This window comes from Heliconius melpomene, chromosome 18, assembly GCF_056956725.1.
Source record: "Heliconius melpomene rosina isolate 202511_hmr_F chromosome 18, ASM5695672v1, whole genome shotgun sequence".
NCBI lineage: Eukaryota > Metazoa > Arthropoda > Insecta > Lepidoptera > Nymphalidae > Heliconius > Heliconius melpomene.
In genome coordinates, this window is record NC_140406.1 from 13,426,683 (window position 1) to 13,444,770 (window position 18,088).

The following is an 18,088-nucleotide window of genomic DNA, read 5'->3' on the forward strand; positions in this document are numbered from 1 at the left end:
AGGCTATCGTGACGTAAAGGAACGACGCCTGATTGTGTGCGTTGATCTTAAATGAATTAAATATTTTCGTTAATGTTTATTAAGTAATAAGACAAAGCACTACGCTGGTTCCTCCACTAATTGTTTACCAATAACTGTTATACAATAAAAAACAAAATACGAGTATAGAATAGCACAAACTACTAAAGTAGCAAAGCAAAAGTAAAGTTGTAAATTTAATTTCTCACATGAGTTTATAATTAAAATATACTTTTATTTCGCCGTTCTCCTAAGGCATAAATGCATAGTTATTTAACACTACACTCTCATATTATTGGAAAGTCGAGTATTGAGTCTTATCACTAACATTTCTCTATCGATTATAGCGAACAAAAAACAAAACCGCTATACTAAAGTTAACCCTAAATAAGATAAAAATAACAAAACCTAAAAAAATACGTACCTTGGCAAGGCGGCGAGCGGATGGCGGGCGCTAGGAGGGCGCCGGAAGGTGCGGCAGCTTGCCTCCCGCCCAATACCGCCCCACCGCAACTCCCACACCTCCTGACATTCCCCCGACTCCCCCCGAGATACCCCCAACACCTCCAGACATACCCCCACTCTCTTCTGATAGTGCGGCTTGAAGTTTAGCTTCTGGAATTTAGAATTTGTATGGTTTAAGTATTGAAATTGTTTATAATGGTGACTGTGAGTATAAACAATCATGTTTATACAAGAAATTATAGAAAACATAATGGTGCTATTTTATCCATCATTATTAATTATTTATTATTATTAATTTTAACATATTTTTATAAATGGGCCAGTCGTGGCGCAAGGATACAAGCGTGTGTACGTTGTGGGTTCGACACCCACTCTAGGAAATTAAATATTTAATTTCACCTTCACACTGTATCCTTGTGTTCAGAAACTACTTCCCACTTTATGCCGAATTTTTCAAGGCATTGTGTGTTGAGTGGCGGAACTCAACGCCGTGCTTTGTTTCGTCACCACAGCAAAGAATATTATATTAAATGAAAATATTAAAAAAGCAAGTCTGCCTTCGGAATTCGTCCAGAAAATAACCTAAATACACAATAATACTGAACAATTGGAACCTCTACCTCCGAAATACACAATATATATATATATAGTATAAGGTACAATACTCACTGGCGACTTGCGACGCGTTGAATGTGACGGGTGTGCGCGCGAGCGGCGTACGCAGCGAGCCGCCGCGCCCGCCCGCGCCGCACCCCGACCCGCCACTCGACTGCAAATACACAGTATATATTATTATAAAACCGTGACCCAAACGCGAATTCCCCCGATTAAACTTACTTTTATAATATAGCCTAATTATTCCATATCCTTACATAATAGATCAATAATAATAATCAGCTTTACGCTGTATCTCGCACATGGTAGGCATAGGGAACCTAGTGTTAACACTCTGACACAGTGTTGACACTCTGTTCCCCACACTCTGCCGAATTATATTATTAAATTATAGGATATGTGTTATCCTGATATATAAGCAATCATCCAGTATTCTCAAAGGCTTTAACATTTTTTTAATATTAGTAGCATAGGATTGGAATCCTATGTATTAAGAAAATTAGCAGAGGGAACCTAGCACTTCTACTTCGTTTCCCACGCACCGCCCAATTTTAACGGTGTGAAGTTGTGTGTTGGTTGTTTTATACTTGTAATAGGTACAATATTTGCAATACAATGATTTTTTGACAAGCTACTAAATACAATACGAGTATATCAAATTATTTTGGTCATTCTAATGCTTGCAAAACTACTATAACAACAAAGATTATATAAGTTTAAATATAGGTACAAAAATATACTAAGAACTTGGATAGATTTACTAACAAAAGAAGTATTTCATCTACCTACTTTTTTTAGCTTCCCGTATATAACAGGTTAGATAGAAGGAATTTTGAAACATAGAGTTAAGACGCTCTGTTCCCATTAATACGCTTCCGTTCCCGACATTCTGCCGAATTCTGGAGACATTGAGTGGGGGAACACAATGCCGCGCTTTGTCTTGTTATCAGAGAGAGGAAATGAAAATATAAAATATTTAATTTCCTCGAATGGGAGTCGAACCCGCAACCTGCCGCGTTTACAATCGCTCACTTGTGCCCCTGTGCCACCGCCGACCTTATTAGTAACACAATTATATCTTCTCAAAAATGTATATATTTCATGCCAAAATTCTCTAAATTACCTATATTAATATTTGTTGTAAGACAAAACTACATTTAAATTACAGCTAACAATATACACTATAATATATTTATTACTTGAAATCATACAAAAGAAAGATTTTAAAATACATAATTTACTTCACAATTTACTAATTATATTTTTTTTACTTTTAAATTACATAACATTTTAATAATTTAAATAAATTTCTAAATATTATGAAGGCAAATAGTGTAATAATATTATCAGTACCTTCAAGTCCAGTTCATCCTCATTCTTTGTATAAATATAAAGAAATGTACATATAAAAATAATATTAAAATGAATATAATTCGCAAATAAAAAATAAAATTAAATAAAACTTAAATCAAATATTTATATAAATGAGATGCTTGTGGTTTGTAATATTTACATAAATACTGCTATATATGCATGTAATAAATATTTAAGCAAAGGCTTCCTTTCTGAGTAAACAACAATAATCTGTACTGATATTATAAAGTTAAAGAGAAACATATTCTTTGAAAGTGCTAATCTCAGGAACTAACTTTTCCTTTACAATTGTTTTTTTTAGTTGGATACTTCATTTATCTGAAAAAGCTATGGGCAAATCATGTAAATGGTTTTGATTGTATCTGCGGTGTATAACACAATTCAATAAGTTATTTCTATTTTACTAAGCAAGCCAATCCACGGGTCACAACTAGTTTTTAATATAATATGGATGTCGAATATTAGTATAGCAGCATAGGCGATCATGACCATTCCAAACGCATGTAAGCAAGATTGCGAAACTTAAGCAAATCCTATGAAGCTTAATATCTCGATATACGAGTTTCGTTAAATTTATCAACTATATATATATTCGTATGAAAATAGTTTTTAATTGTGAATTATTTTTCCATTGCATTGCATGTTTAATTAAAATATATATCAATTTAAACATAAGCTTGTTCTAAAGCACGCCACCATATGGCATATAGCCTAAGCAACCAGCCAATAACAACCATCCAAAAATCCCTACAACCTACAACCCAAAACCACAAGCATCACACCCAAAAATAAACCACCCAACTGTAAACGCCACGGTTGTGAGTTCGATTGCCGTTTGGGGAAATAATTAATTATTCTTAAAAAAAACTTCTTCGGATTAGTGACAAAACAAAGCGCGGCGTTTAGTTCCGTCATACAATACACAATGTCTCGAAAATATAATCGGACCGCCTATGGAGAACAATATCTTAACATTAGGCTCCCTTACCCCACAGCTTAAAGCTCAAATCTCCCCAAATCCCACCCACAAAAAAATACCAAAACTCAACCAACTAAAAAAAGGAAAAAATAAAAATAAAACAAAGCGGACACAAAACGAACCTATTTATCTGTACACTTGGTCTGCGCGAGGCGCTTGACGTGGTGTGCTATACTAACGTTGGCGGGCGCGGGCAGCGAAGGGTGCGCGTGGTGCGCGTGGTGCGCGGGCGCCGCCTCCTCGTCGTGCGGGGGGCGCGGCAGGCGACGCCGCAGCCATGCGTGCCGCAGCGCCGCGGCCGGCGTCAGGCGCTTCTCCGGCTCCCATTCCAAGCACCTGGAACGGACATAGATTACTTGTTAAATATAAGTATAATAATATGTAAACAGTAGGAAATCGACCATAAAGACTATAAAAATTTGTACGCTTGGACACAATTTACACAAAATGAACACGTATGTTCCTTCAACTATCAAAAATAAAATGCATCGTTAAAGAATATTAGATGTCTTTTATTTTCTCTCTAATACAAACGTCACCCAATTACTATAGTAAGCATTCATTCCCTATTAAGTAAAAGCTCAACTTACCGTCTAATGAAGTCAATGAAATATTTGTCCTGGCAACCTTTGAGCGCTGTTACAAAAGTTTTAGAGCCGGGAAGACCACGCGGCTTGCCTCTTCTTGACATTCCTGGAAAGTTAAAGTATAAAAAATGAATGATGAAACACACACAAATGGAAGACCACTTACGAATTATAAAGAACATTTTAATCAAAGTATAATGGCCACGCAATTAAGAAATATTGGACTGAATTGGGATTACTTATAGTACTTTTTATAACTATTCCAAGAAAAATAAAGCAACTTGCCATTTATTTAAGCAAATATTTACAAATTAAATTGGTAAATTGATAGTTAAGACGTTCCAACGATAACATTTAGAACTGAAACTGATTGTTTATTCTTTTATCGCAATGGGTAGAAAAATAAAGTGATCATCTTACGTTAAAAGAATATAAATAATATTTTTTCTCGAAATCATCTCATATGGCCTAATTACTAAAAGTCCTTGCCTGGAATATTATAAATATATTAAAAAATAAATAAAGCACCAACCAGCAAGAACCAGCAAGAAATCAGACACCATGAACTTAATGTGCCTTTGAAGAAATCGAACACCAAATGTCTTATATACAGGGTTATAAAGAACATTACGCATGGTCTTGGCGCCTCACCAAATATACGTGACGTTTGGAAAATATATACGTACAGAATATTATGCGTAAGAACGAATATAGGCGTCAGAATACGACAAAGAAAATCGATCGAACTTTGATTAATATACTAAAATACCTGCCCTTTAGTAATATTTTACTTTTACAAATAAAATATTGGACAGGTATTTAATTGCGCATATTTTGATTGGCTAATTCAATAAAAATAACTCTTACCTATTTTTAAAATATCTTAGCTATGTATACGACTTTTTTAAATAGTCATTTTTTACTTGAGTAACCTATGACAAAATGTATCAAGTGTCAAAAAGAAAACCGCTTAAGTAGTGCATGAGCTTATCCACAAAAATAAACGTACAAAAATATTTAAAAAAAAAATCTAATAATAACTTAGATAAGAGATCAACCTTGAAACAAACACCGTTAATAAGCTTTAATGAACTAAACATGATAAGAGACAAAAAAAAATAAGAGACACAATTGGATTTGATCCAAATATCTATAAATTACAAGGTGTTTTCCAACCTCGCCCACATCATGTCTGGTACTGAACACATCGCAATCCTGACAGTCGGTCAGCGGTCTACGTAAGCATGGTATATCAAATACGTCTTCTTATCTTATCTCACTAATCCTACTAATATTATAAATGTGAAAGTTGGTGTTTGTTTCACTTTCACGCAAAAAGTATTAAACTAAAGGATTTAGATTAAACTTTACAGTGACAAAGCTTATAGATTTATATTAAAAAATCTACGTTACAGACATTTTAAAATATCACGTGTATGATGGCTAAACCTAACCGTGGCAGTTAAAGCATTTTTTTATATAAGCCAGGGGAGAGAGAGACGGGAAGCACTAACTTTCATTTAAAAAAAATCATTTAAATGTCTTGTGTAAAACCTATACCTACTACCTAAGAATACCTACTGCGACACAATAGCGGTAATCATTTTTTTATATTACATGTAATACTATTTTTTTCTATCGAATATTATTCCTTAAATGGTTACAAGCTACGAGCAATAAAAAAGGACAATCGATTAATTAAATTGTATATTGAAGGTTAATTAAACATTTGTATCTTCTGTCAATTTATAAAAGCAATTCAAGAAAAAACATATTACTGCTCTATATTTCAGACCGATCGTAGAAAAAAATAGTCAACATTTAACAATTATTTATTTAAAAACAAAACCCACAAGTCCCGGTGGCACGATGGCCTACAGGAAATTATCTACTAAATATTAAATTTCGCAAGCTATGTGAATTTCAATTCAAATTCAATCAAATTCTGAAGCCGATTTCCTGTTTACATAATGTTCTCTAAATTGCGAATCGTAATTCGTATCCCCTTTCTAACATTATCCAATGGATAAACGCTCTATTACGTGGCTTTTTGGGGCGATGGCAAGTATGGGTTCGAATTGTAAGGGGGAAGAAATGAAGTAGTCACGAAAAGAACCCTTACAGGACACAAGTAATACAACCCTACGCGAGGGAGATGAATCATCAATTTAAAAATGCGAGTCGGTGTCTTTTTCCAACTTACATGCTCGTATGACATTCATTTTAGTGTCACTTATTTAATATCGAAATTGCATGAATGTTTTTCAATGACGATAGAGGTTTTTTTTTTCCTAATATTATTAGTTAGACTCACATTGGTATTTAAAATATGTTGTGTAGCACTTGAAACATGCAATACTTAAAAGTTTATTAATTAATGAAAATGTACGATTCGTAAAAAAACGTAACAAAAGTATTTATTAATATTAATTATCTTTATTATTTAAAAGATAGAACAAAATTATAATTTCAATCAATACGAAAGATTACAACTAGACTCTCCCGCAAATTAGCAAACAAGCGAGCGAACAAAAGTTCAGTGTTTATTTACAAAAACGATGATTCAAGACAATGCAATGCAAAAATCATTTAGAATTGATTATTAATTCTTACGTTACTCTAACATTAGTGACTCAAACTCTCCGCACGCTGAATGTCAGGGAAAGGCAGATTAACTGAAGAATTTCGAATGTGACAGTTCAAGTATAAATAGACATGATGCTAGAGAATGAGGTGTTAGTATTTCTACGACGTGATACGTTATATTACTGAATCACACTAAGTTGGAACACGTCGGTGAGATCAGATACATTTCCGCATTAGCTATCGTCATTTATTCTTATAACTTATTTAAAAACCTCTTTTTGTGCCACAATTAGATTCACGTTTTATATTGCTATAAAGAGATGATTGGCAAACGAGTTGCACGGTTCTATATGCAATTATGTCTTTATAATTCCTTCATAATAGGATAATTTAAATCCATTATCATAAGACCGTTTGAAGTTAGCTAATATAAAGGTATTTACTTTTAAATGTAAAAAAACATTGCTTGGATGATATGATGAAGCTTTCTCCTTAAATACTTTTAAATATCAAGCATCTAATCGATTTTTACATTTTTTACCGGTCTATCTACTAGTAAATCTAAAGTGTCTTTTACTTACCACCACTTAAAACCGTAGTACCATCAGGTAGTGTGGTTGCGGTGCAGTACCGCGGCAGTCCTTTGCTACTGATGAAGTTCTTCGACCGCTTGCCCTGCTCTATCAGCCTCTGGGGCGGCATGCCCAATAGTTCTATGATACAGGCCATTTGGTCTGCTTCGTCTTCGCCGGGTAGTAAGGGGAAACCTGGAATATACAATATATCGTATTAAGTTTAAATTTATAATAGAAATTTAGATGAATATTAAACTACAAACAATATAAACATACATTTGTATTATAATCAACCAATTGATGATTCTCCAATTTATATAGAAAAAAACATATTAGAAAAGCTAATTTCCAAAAATGACGAATAATTTCATCTTAACATTTAAGCCCACAAATTTTATAACTTTAAATCCATTACGGAATTTAGTCACTTAGCCGTTTCTATTATTATCCTTGGTGGTGAAATATATATAAATCCTAGTTTACAACCAACCCACCTGTCAGCAGTTCCGCCAATATACACCCTAGCGACCACATATCTATGGGCATCCCGTACTTCGCTCCCATCATCACTTCGGGCGCGCGGTAGAACCTCGACTGTATGTATGTGTATACACGCTGGTGGTCGTAACACGAACTGCCGAAATCTATCACCTGAAAAAATATAATATTAATTGTTAATATATAATTATCGTTTTTTAATATTTATTTATATTATGCAAGTATTCAAATTAGTAGTTAGTTAGTGTTTATTCTATTCTATATGAATATTGCGCAAAATTGTCGTCCCGCTCCAGTGGCTTGGCAAAATGAAATCTGTTTTATAAGTACAATCAAGAATATAAGGATATAATATTTTTCTTAAATTTTAAGTTTACGTCAGTTCTTCTAGCACAGTTACACAGATAGCGTAACCGTATACTCTACAATGGACAATACTTAGTGTCGTTGTTAATTCTACATAAAATATTAATTGATCGATACTAGTAAACAAACTGACTTTAACCAAATTTATCACAGAGGACTATCACAGATTAATTTTTTCTTTTATTTTACTTCATTTAAGTATATCCGTAAACATATGTTTCTAAAGAAACCAAACGATGTGTTTTGGTAATTTACAAGTAAATTATATATTAGACATAAGATTTAATTAGACGCTGTTTAAATGCATTTAAAATAAAACGACGATATTTAAAATGTAAAAACTAAACAGCACTCGGTATCTTAATAAATAAGATTGATTCAAACAATCACATATACTTATTACTTTACATCCAAATTCCAACATTTATAGGAATGGAAAAATAATAATATCTTAAAAAAAACATTATTAAAATTAAAATACACAAGAGTTGAAAACTAACACAATAATAAAAATAGCACAATCGTATACAAACTAAAACACTTTTAGATTTATTACGAATTCGTACATAATAATCATATAGTATACCTATATACTATATAACATAAGCACGTTCATTAGAGTCCTCCAGTCGCTGAACAATAACTAAGATTAACTGCCCCCATCAAATTCAGCCACAGCCGTAATGGACTAAGCACCAGGTGAGATATGACTCGGGAAATTGGCAATGATAAACTATCTAAGCATTCATTTTAATTGTTGACAGTCCCATTTATGTATACGTATATTTCTTTGTGCTAGTAAAACTTAAAAAAGCTACATGAGTTATAAAAAAATAAAATATTTTCAATTTGGAAGGAAAAAAATCGATTCCTAAGAAAAAATTACATTGAAATATACTATGTTTATTTTTCGAATCATGATATTTTTGTCGGCTGTTTTCTCGAATAATATTTATGTTATGGTTTCTTAAATAAAAACGTTTTGTTTTCCATTAACATCGGTTCAATGCAAATTTCTAATACCTATCAGTGTTTACGCCGAAGGAAAAAGCATACCTATCTGTCAACAGGTAAGTAAAAACATTGCGCTCATATATTTTACCATTAAAGATCAAAATTTAGGTTCTACTGAAATACGATTTTAAAATGTTCAACCAATGTTTTTTAAAGCATATTGAAGTTAATATTTTAGGAAAACTAGTAAAATTTCACGAGCAATATGTTGATAGACTGCCAAGTTCAATTATATTGCTACACAATGTAAATATTGTATCAAATTCTTGGGACTATTCAGGAAAAGATATAATACAGGTATAACAATAGAGAAGTAATTGTCGTGTCCAGGAACAGACCAAACAAAACAGTTTTCGATCGTATGGCATATCAACAAGAGTGCGCGTGCGCGCGTTGACGCACGAGCGCGAGTAGCTCGTTATGGCGTATTGTTGATAAATCTCAACATGGTTATGGTGCCACCATACTTAGCGTAATTTATGATTCCGCTTTACGTAGGCATGTTACGTAACCCAATGTTATAAGAAAAAGTAGCTTGAAAGCTTCATTACTAAACATGACAAAAAGTAAAGGAATTCTTTTAATGAAATACGAATCGTGCATGCAGCAGTGTAAGCAGAGGCAAAGTAGTGTCAAGATATTTCGTTTTCTTCTTTCCGCCTAAATTAAAGATACTGCATGATGAGTGGCGGCGTTCAACACCGCGCTTTGGCCTGCCAGAGCAAGGAGAAAATAAAATCGAATTTAAAACTATAGTGTATCGCGCAGGACGCGGGGGACAACATTTGACTGTAAACACAAATAGGCTTATATCAATATTAGAGTGGGAATAGCGTAGAGAAATAAACCTTGAGTTTAATAACCTTGTAGCACGAATTCGGTATCGATAGAAAATAAACGAAAATCCAATTGAAATAGATCATTCATTCATCGATTTTTCATTGACATAATTTGAATATGTAAGTTGCCTGGAGTTTACGATGTAACGTACTCGCGTTACATTTTTTTGATAATATACTAAGTATGTAGTTATACGTACCTACTGTAAACAAACGATAAGCTATAACAATACTAATATTGTTTCTTGTAGATTATTATACTTTATTGATATAATTTAAATGAAAATCAGCAAGATATTTTTCACATTGTTTCTTTTTCTAAAAGCTTTTTATTGTTATATGTAAAAATATTCATATTAAAAACGAATCAAATTGGCAAAGAATTAAGTAGTCGACATTCTAGAGCACGTGTTCTTAGAATCTAAAACGAGGCGGAACGGAACTCAACTAAAAAATTATCGGAGCAAGAAAACAGCCAAAATTGGAAATCGAGTCAATGAACTGTGACATATAATTATCAGAAGCCAGGAGTGCAGGTTCCTTAGAAAATTGTTAGCGACAGTAACGTATGTATACACGCTCTCAATTCGCACTTTCTGGGAATCGGTGATATTGGCGAAGGTCCAAGAGTCATTCGTAGACAATACTACATCAGATATGAGGTGATGATTAATGTTTATTGCAGCTTTAGATAAATAACCGTTTGACGGTAATTACTGTGGAAATCCGATTGTGAAGTCATCCTTCCCGAGGTAGAAAATTAATTCATGATGTCAAACGCTAGGCTCCTCTCTTGGTTATTTTCATAATATAAAGCCGACAAGGTAACTAAGTAATGACTTAATAAAGTGACTGGTTGAACAGAAAATTCATTTTTAATAATAATGTGTTATATTAACGCTATTATAGCACAGCAGAGACGTCTCTAAGTAAGTGCTATAGTTGTATGTTCAAATTCTATCAGAAAGTGCATATTTTATTGACAAAATTGCAAACTGAACAAAACGCAGATTGCTACATATTATATTTTTTATGTCATCTTTATTTTAGTTGAACCACTTAAAATTGAATAGAATAAAAAGTAATTAAATTAATCAAAAACTATTATTTAACAAGGAAAATGAGAACAATAATATTATTAATATTCAACATATAATTTTTTCCCGAATCAAGGTACCAGGAAGAAGAGCGCGTTCCTGTCAATCTTGGCAAGATTAAAACTAATTTGACGATTGATGTCTCGCTTCGGAGAACTTACTGACGCCAATTATGACAGTACAATTATGTCAGCGCTGAAAAAAGCATGGTCGCGAAACTACCTGCAATCATTTAGGCAAATAAAAAATCGATTTGTTAGTTGTTTTATTCGTAATGATTTTTCTATCATTTCTTCTAATATTATGCTTAAAAAAGTGATAGACAAGTTAAATAATTTTTACCACTAAATTGTTGAACTAAATGTTTTTAATTTACAAATATGTACATCACAAATAAATATATATTATGTATATGTATGCTATAGCTAGTATTTACTGCTTTACTAGGTTTCCTAGAAAATATGATTTCTCATATATTTTCAGCAAAATTTAATATTTAATTGCTTTGGAATCTAGAGTGATGATATTAATAGCTGACATAAACTGCATTTTACACAACCTAAATAATTTCACTTTTATAAGAGCTCGTAAATCCTACCTTAACGAGTATTCAGAAGTAGTTAATAAAATATATAATATTTCAAGACATCGTAAACTAATAAAAAGCATATAAATGATTTTAATATTTGACGTGTTTCTATAATAATATGTGTGTTATAATTTTTTAATTAAAAAAAGTCTTTGTATAAACAACCGTCCGAAATAAAGTAAACTACTCACTATAATGGTACAATTTATAAAATTTCGAAATATTCTCATGTTAAACAAAGAGACTCGTTTCATTGAATTTAAATAACTATTTAGCACTTTCAATATAAATGTAGCAATTGTTATATTTTACACTGAAAGCTTTCTAAGTATAAATTAGTTCCACGGAACGATGTATAAGAAAAGTAATTTTCCTTATTGTTTTCTTGAGCTTCAGCATTATTGATGCTTCAACATTATTCAATAGTTTCGAAACAATAAACGCACTATAAAATCGTAGGTACAAGTGGGAATGTAATAAGCTAAGTTAATAAAAGTGCGGCGTTAAGTTTCGCCACTGAACACATGTATTGTCTCCGACAGATATTAGAGAACGGGGTGTTTTAACATTTGGCTCCTATTAGATATAGCGTAATAGCGAAGTTAGTAGAGCCAGTTCTAGTAACCTAGCTTCACCTCTGGAGGTTAATATAGTAGAGACTAATAAAGTAAAAAGCTCTTTATAATAATCTATTAAATATTTTTTTTTTTTGACAGTACGCGCAAGGAAAAGTCGACTAATACATATTCTAATTTTTGATGAAAAATTAATTGAAGCGGTTTTCTTCACTGCCTTTTTGTTCGTGGAAGCTCCCCGCTATGCTAATAACGATATCCATTAATTCCTTTTACTATGAAAGAAGACAAACGCTGTTACAAGGGCCTTCACTCATTAATATGTAGATTGGAACACTTTAAAAAGTTTGTAGATTTTTTAAATAATAATTTATTATAGATCCATTAGATAACTTTTCTATTCAAAAGTTATAAATTTGCGATATTAAAATTATTATTAATAGTAAATATTAATTTTTAAATTATTTGCCTCGTTTAATCTACGAAATAGCCAGATATCAAAATATATAGATATAAAAAAATAAAGTGTTATCAAAAATAACAAACCAGCTGCAAATAGACGAGACAAAGCTTAGTATTAGGGAGTATCATTTATTTTTTCCACTATTACTCGTTCACGGACCGGTGGCGCTAATTCGTCCATCGCCGCTTTATTTACAAAGAGAACCAGGTCAAGAAAATCAAAACCGCAAGAGAAAACACTGTGCAACCTTCAGAAGTGTACTTCGTACACTCAAATATAAGTCAAACTACTAAGAGTCACTTGGACAATAGTGCATGAAATGGCGTGCATGAAATGGTAGAAATTAACGATTTTTTAGTGTAACTGTCAGTAATCAAACGCACGTGGGCCGCGACCCCGTTACCGAGATGTAACGAACGCCACGCAGGAATTAATACGCTTCCCAGGAGATCCGTGTCATTAGATTAAAAAACATATATATATTTTGCATTTTGAGAACGCATATTTGTCATTCGAGAGCAAAGCTAACAAATGGCGAATGCTGCGTCTATTAGAAAACTCAATTTACTCGGCTGCGCGTATAATTGCTCTGGATTGTGGAAGGGCGATTTGTCTCGTCTTCCATGTAAAAACCACTTCGCGAGAAAATGAGCTCGCTCTCAATTAAATTCTTCTGAAATGTTATATTAACCGATTTTACTGTATCACAGAAATGTATAAATAGTAATGTCTAAATTTGTTCGTCTTTTAATATGTGTCTTAATATTTATAATTTATACACGTAGTGCTACATGTGTCAATTATTTTTTTTTAGATTTTAAATATAAAAAATAAAGTATATATAACTAATTATATTAATAAACTAATTGGATATAATCAATTATATACAAGATATTTAAATTTCAATATAGAAACATCAGCCTGTACATTAAAAGTATCCTTGGACACTGAAAGCTAGTACGTTCAATGAAAGTGCATTCCGTGACGTATGATACCAGTATTAGTATACAATGTGATTCACTTGAAAAATAAATTATTTGATGACGTTACAGCAACGACAACATACTATACAAAATTTATTTCGCAAATTATGACTGAGATTATAGAAGAGAGAGATTATAGAAGGTAATAAATTGACCAAATAAGACAATAAATAAACAATTTTTATGGGCATATTTTAAAAACGCATATCGCTTATTACTTATTAATTAAATTAATAATTTTACAATTTTATTTGATTTATATCGGCTATAGTAAACGTGTTTGATTGCGATAAGCCGCACGTGCGCACGCGCAGCAATGTCGCCGACGTCAGTGATTCATTGGGCGGCGCGAATTATTGTATTATATCAATTTTGTCTTGTCAAAACCTGCATACTACTGTTCATATTTCATTATTGTGAAATAAAGTAACAAGTTATTGAAACAAATTAATAATAGATATTAGCACTATATTTTTTTGATAACATATCTGTACATAAAAATATCTTATGTAATTACTTACGTTTAGACTAATATTTTTTTTTACATATAAACTTTTAATATCACGTAAAATATTCAGTTACTTTTTTATTTATTATCATAGTTATACCATTTTTTTTTAATTTATCCCACATACAGCAGTGAGAACGAGTGTCAAGATACTCTGTTGTCGGCACAAAATCAAGATATTACGTGTTGAGTGATGGAATACAACGCTGCGCTTTTATATGTTTACAAACAATATTTTTTTTTATTTTCCGTACCGTAATTTAGGTTAATATTATCTAATATACAATTATATAGTTTAGGTTGGCATTATCAGACATATCGCACAGGAAATATATCAATCTAACGAATTTAAAGAATCGGAATAAACAGAACTTCTATTAAAAATCCAACAGCTCAATATTTAAACTGTAAACATAAATAACATAGCTTTATAATCGACATCACATAGTTCCATGGAAAATAACATCATTTGTTTCTATTTAGACATTACCCTTACTATGTTCCGGCATTTACGTAAATAAACTAATTAAAATTGTACTGTTAACTTTGTTTTTTTTTTTCAATTGAAAGACAAACTTTTTATATTGTTAGGGTTGTTGTAATGAGGCATGTATGACACATGACACGATTAAAGTGCTTGAGGTGACTCTGCACTCTGTGTCTGTCTGTACATCGAAGGCTATATGCTACTACTCTAACCTTCCAAGATAAATGCTATCCGGTTGGACATTCGACTTTTTTTGATTCGAACCACTAGTTTCTCAAACAAATTTAATAATATTAGTAAGTAAAGATATATACATTTATATAGATATAAGAGGAAATAGTTTAAGGAAATTTAAATACATATATCTACTAAGTAAGTAAATAAGTAAAAAATGTTTAAAACTCATAATCTTATTAAATACGTTGATAAAATAAACTAATCTGTCACTTAAAATATACAAGATTTTTAATCCTAGTAGTAATAAAATGTAAATAAACTTGCTTAAAAAATCATTTTTAATAACATTTCAACTTCCACGAAACACCACATCCTCCAGCCATTTCAACTTTGGGGAACATAAAAAAATATTATGTTCATATTTTATGCGCTTCAATAATGAGGTTTATTGATTTTCAGAAAATTAACCACGAGTTAATATTTCTTAATTGAACATGTAACCGTGTCATTCGCGTTGAAACGAGAAAGTAAAAAAAAAAAACCGCTTGCGGAAAGATAAAAATGTCAATACGAAGAGACATGTAAATTGCATATAAAACTGCCAGAAAAGTAATATATTAAAACTTCTCGAGTACTAAATCATCCAAAAAAAAATGTTATATCGCACTATAGACTATACGATATTTTCAATATAATCAATATAGTCACTTTAGTTTATTTTTTATTGATTATTTTGCATAATTTATATTGACATTATCGTGTTATCGAAACTGGAAACGAAAGTAATGGGTTCAATTTTCACTCGTGGGAATGTATAATAAAGATTGGCATTAAGTCTCGATATTCAGCATATGACTCTACAATAAATAAAGTAATAGTAATAAATTATTACTGATTTCTCAACTTTATTATACACACCTAGATACAATTAATATTAACTTTATGTTGTTTATATTGCTTCTTTTGTTTCGTTTAATGAAGTTTAAAATAATTATTACGACAAGAAGAGGGCGTGTCGTATCGCTAGTAATAAATTAACGTTTCCCGACATTTTATATACTATTAAATAAATAACCTGATATCGTTAAGGACAAAAAAATATATAAAATCAGTTCGTATAAAGTATTGCTTTCTTCTTTAAATTGGCGCAACAGAGGTTGTACTTAGTACATGAAAATGGGTCAGTGCAAACAAACTGACAAAAAAGTAAGCAGCAGTAAATAATGAAGAAAAATAAGAAGCACTTAGCGACGTAAAACCGAATCTCGTGTTTCAAACGTATAAAAGAAAGAACACGACGAGTCAACAACAAAGCTAAACCCCCCCCCCCCCCCCCCCACAGGAACATTTTTTCATGTCCTTTGAAAATGCTTACAAAAATATTAAATTCAAGGAAACATACGAAGCGCAGGGCAAAGGGAGAGCGCGGTCATGTTTTTGTTTATTTTAGTTGTGATTTATTATGATAATGTAACTAGATCACACTGTTTCATAAAAATAAAGATGTAAATAAAATCAAGATTGAGAAAGAAATAGAAAAGTAATGAAACTGTATGAAAATAGATTTTTGTGATAACTTGTTCATAAATAACTAATATATATTTTTATTTATGTATTCTCTATTATTTCAAAATATAACACTAACATTTTATTATATTTCTATTCAAAAGTGCTTATTATAAGTTTATTTGAATAAAGAATATTTTGAATTTTAATTTATATTACGAGTATGTATAGTAAATTAGTTTATAACTTGATTATCATAAAGGCATTATTTATGCATTTCTACCATCTTTAGACAAGTCTAAAACTTTAAGAAATTTTTAGATTACAAAAAAATGTAAACAAATTAACTAAGACTGGACAACAGAAAAAGAAATGTGCACTATTTCTCATTCAAACACCAGTGTCAGTTATATAATCAGACTGACAAGACAAACTCTTATTTTCAACTAACACCAGCTGGCGTTTCTTTGTGAGCCAATAAAGTGTGGAAAATAACAATACAACGAAGTATACGTTTGTCATTATAAACGTATGTAACGTGATTGAATGAGGGCGAGCCGCGCGTATCTGTAACAACCTGCGGCTGGGGAATAGGGTTACCAGTTCAAATTCACCAGGCATAAGTACCCAGTTTTTACGCAATACCCAATAATATGTGAACAGAAATGGGTTAAAATAATAAATAGAATGGATTTATAAATGAAATAATATACGTGTGTATTTAGTGTGTTGTTTGTTTTTGTATTATTTCTATATAATTTATGTAATTTTTATGTAATTTTCAAACAGCTGTAACAAAAGAATTTGGGATCAGACAAGGCTATATTTTTGTAAATATTTAACACCTAACAATCTATTACAAATCAAAGTTAAATAAATTGTGTGTAAATTATACTTATGCGTATATATTTTGTCCATTTTACATACGATTGTTTTTTAGCCTCATGCTTTAATCCCTTGGCCAGAGAAAACGAAACTTAACGCTACGGACTGTATATACATCTTATATTAAAAGTTATAGTGTATATTATATTTATTATTATTGTATATAAAAGTGTATATACTATACAAATATAGATTATTCGATCAAAGATAATTTAGATAAGTTCATAGTATGCGTACGTTCATCCGGACACGGCACCACAATGGCACCGTATAGACTCCAGTGTGATATCACAAAGGCCTGGCGACCTCACTTAAACTTCATAAAACGACCAAATATGATACACAAAATTGATATTTACAAAGTACATAATAACGTCTATTTTGGGGTGCGTTAACGCGCCGTAATTATTTTCCGCCTGAGGCTCTATCTGATATAGAAGCACTTTTCCAAATATAGTACAATGAAGTAAGATTTTGAATTATGCATTTTTAAAAAATGTTTTATGCAAGATTTTTTATATTTATTTATTATGTTATATACAAAATGTAGGTAGTAAAAACTATCTCAAAATTCACGCATTTAAAACATCATTTAATAAATTGCATTAAGAAACTTGTTTTGTTGACACCAAAGCGAATAAATTTAATTAGTAAGTATTTAGTTTCCTCGAGTGGAAATCGAACCAATACCCGTCGCGTTTTCAGTCGCAGCCTTGTCCAGCTGCACCACGACTGGCTCCTCGTCATAAATATTTATCGTGTAAATATAATGATATGGAATGCAAATATTTAAACATTATATTTTAATGCATATTTATTTAGTTTTCTATGTATTTTATATATTTACTACAAAATGTATACTTATAATGTTTCTTTGCCTTAGCATATATATTAATTTACTT

General features: G+C 31.5%; 2 protein-coding genes across 3 annotated transcripts in view; both read right to left on the reverse strand.

The window, feature by feature from the left end:
• The window catches only part of P5cr-2 (Pyrroline-5-carboxylate reductase-like 2), a 379,085-nt gene that overhangs the window by 167,549 nt on the left and 193,448 nt on the right, over positions 1-18,088 (reverse strand). The gene's annotated exons all lie outside the window — the stretch shown is intronic.
• Dyrk3 (Dual-specificity tyrosine phosphorylation-regulated kinase 3) overlaps positions 1-18,088 on the reverse strand; it is a 112,452-nt gene that overhangs the window by 181 nt on the left and 94,183 nt on the right. Inside the window, exons 2-7 of one of the 2 annotated variants that reach the window (XM_085201664.1) lie at positions 7,694-7,850; positions 7,206-7,391; positions 4,042-4,144; positions 3,631-3,787; positions 1,153-1,252; positions 443-633 (exon numbers count right to left, since the gene is read on the reverse strand). In XM_085201664.1, coding sequence (XP_085057790.1) covers positions 473-633; positions 1,153-1,252; positions 3,631-3,787; positions 4,042-4,144; positions 7,206-7,391; positions 7,694-7,850 — 864 coding nt within the window. In that variant the 3' untranslated portion in view covers positions 443-472. Of the gene's footprint in view, positions 1-442; positions 634-1,152; positions 1,253-3,573; positions 3,788-4,041; positions 4,145-7,205; positions 7,392-7,693; positions 7,851-18,088 lie in introns of those variants that run through there. The other variant, XR_014878996.1, reaches the window with a different exon arrangement.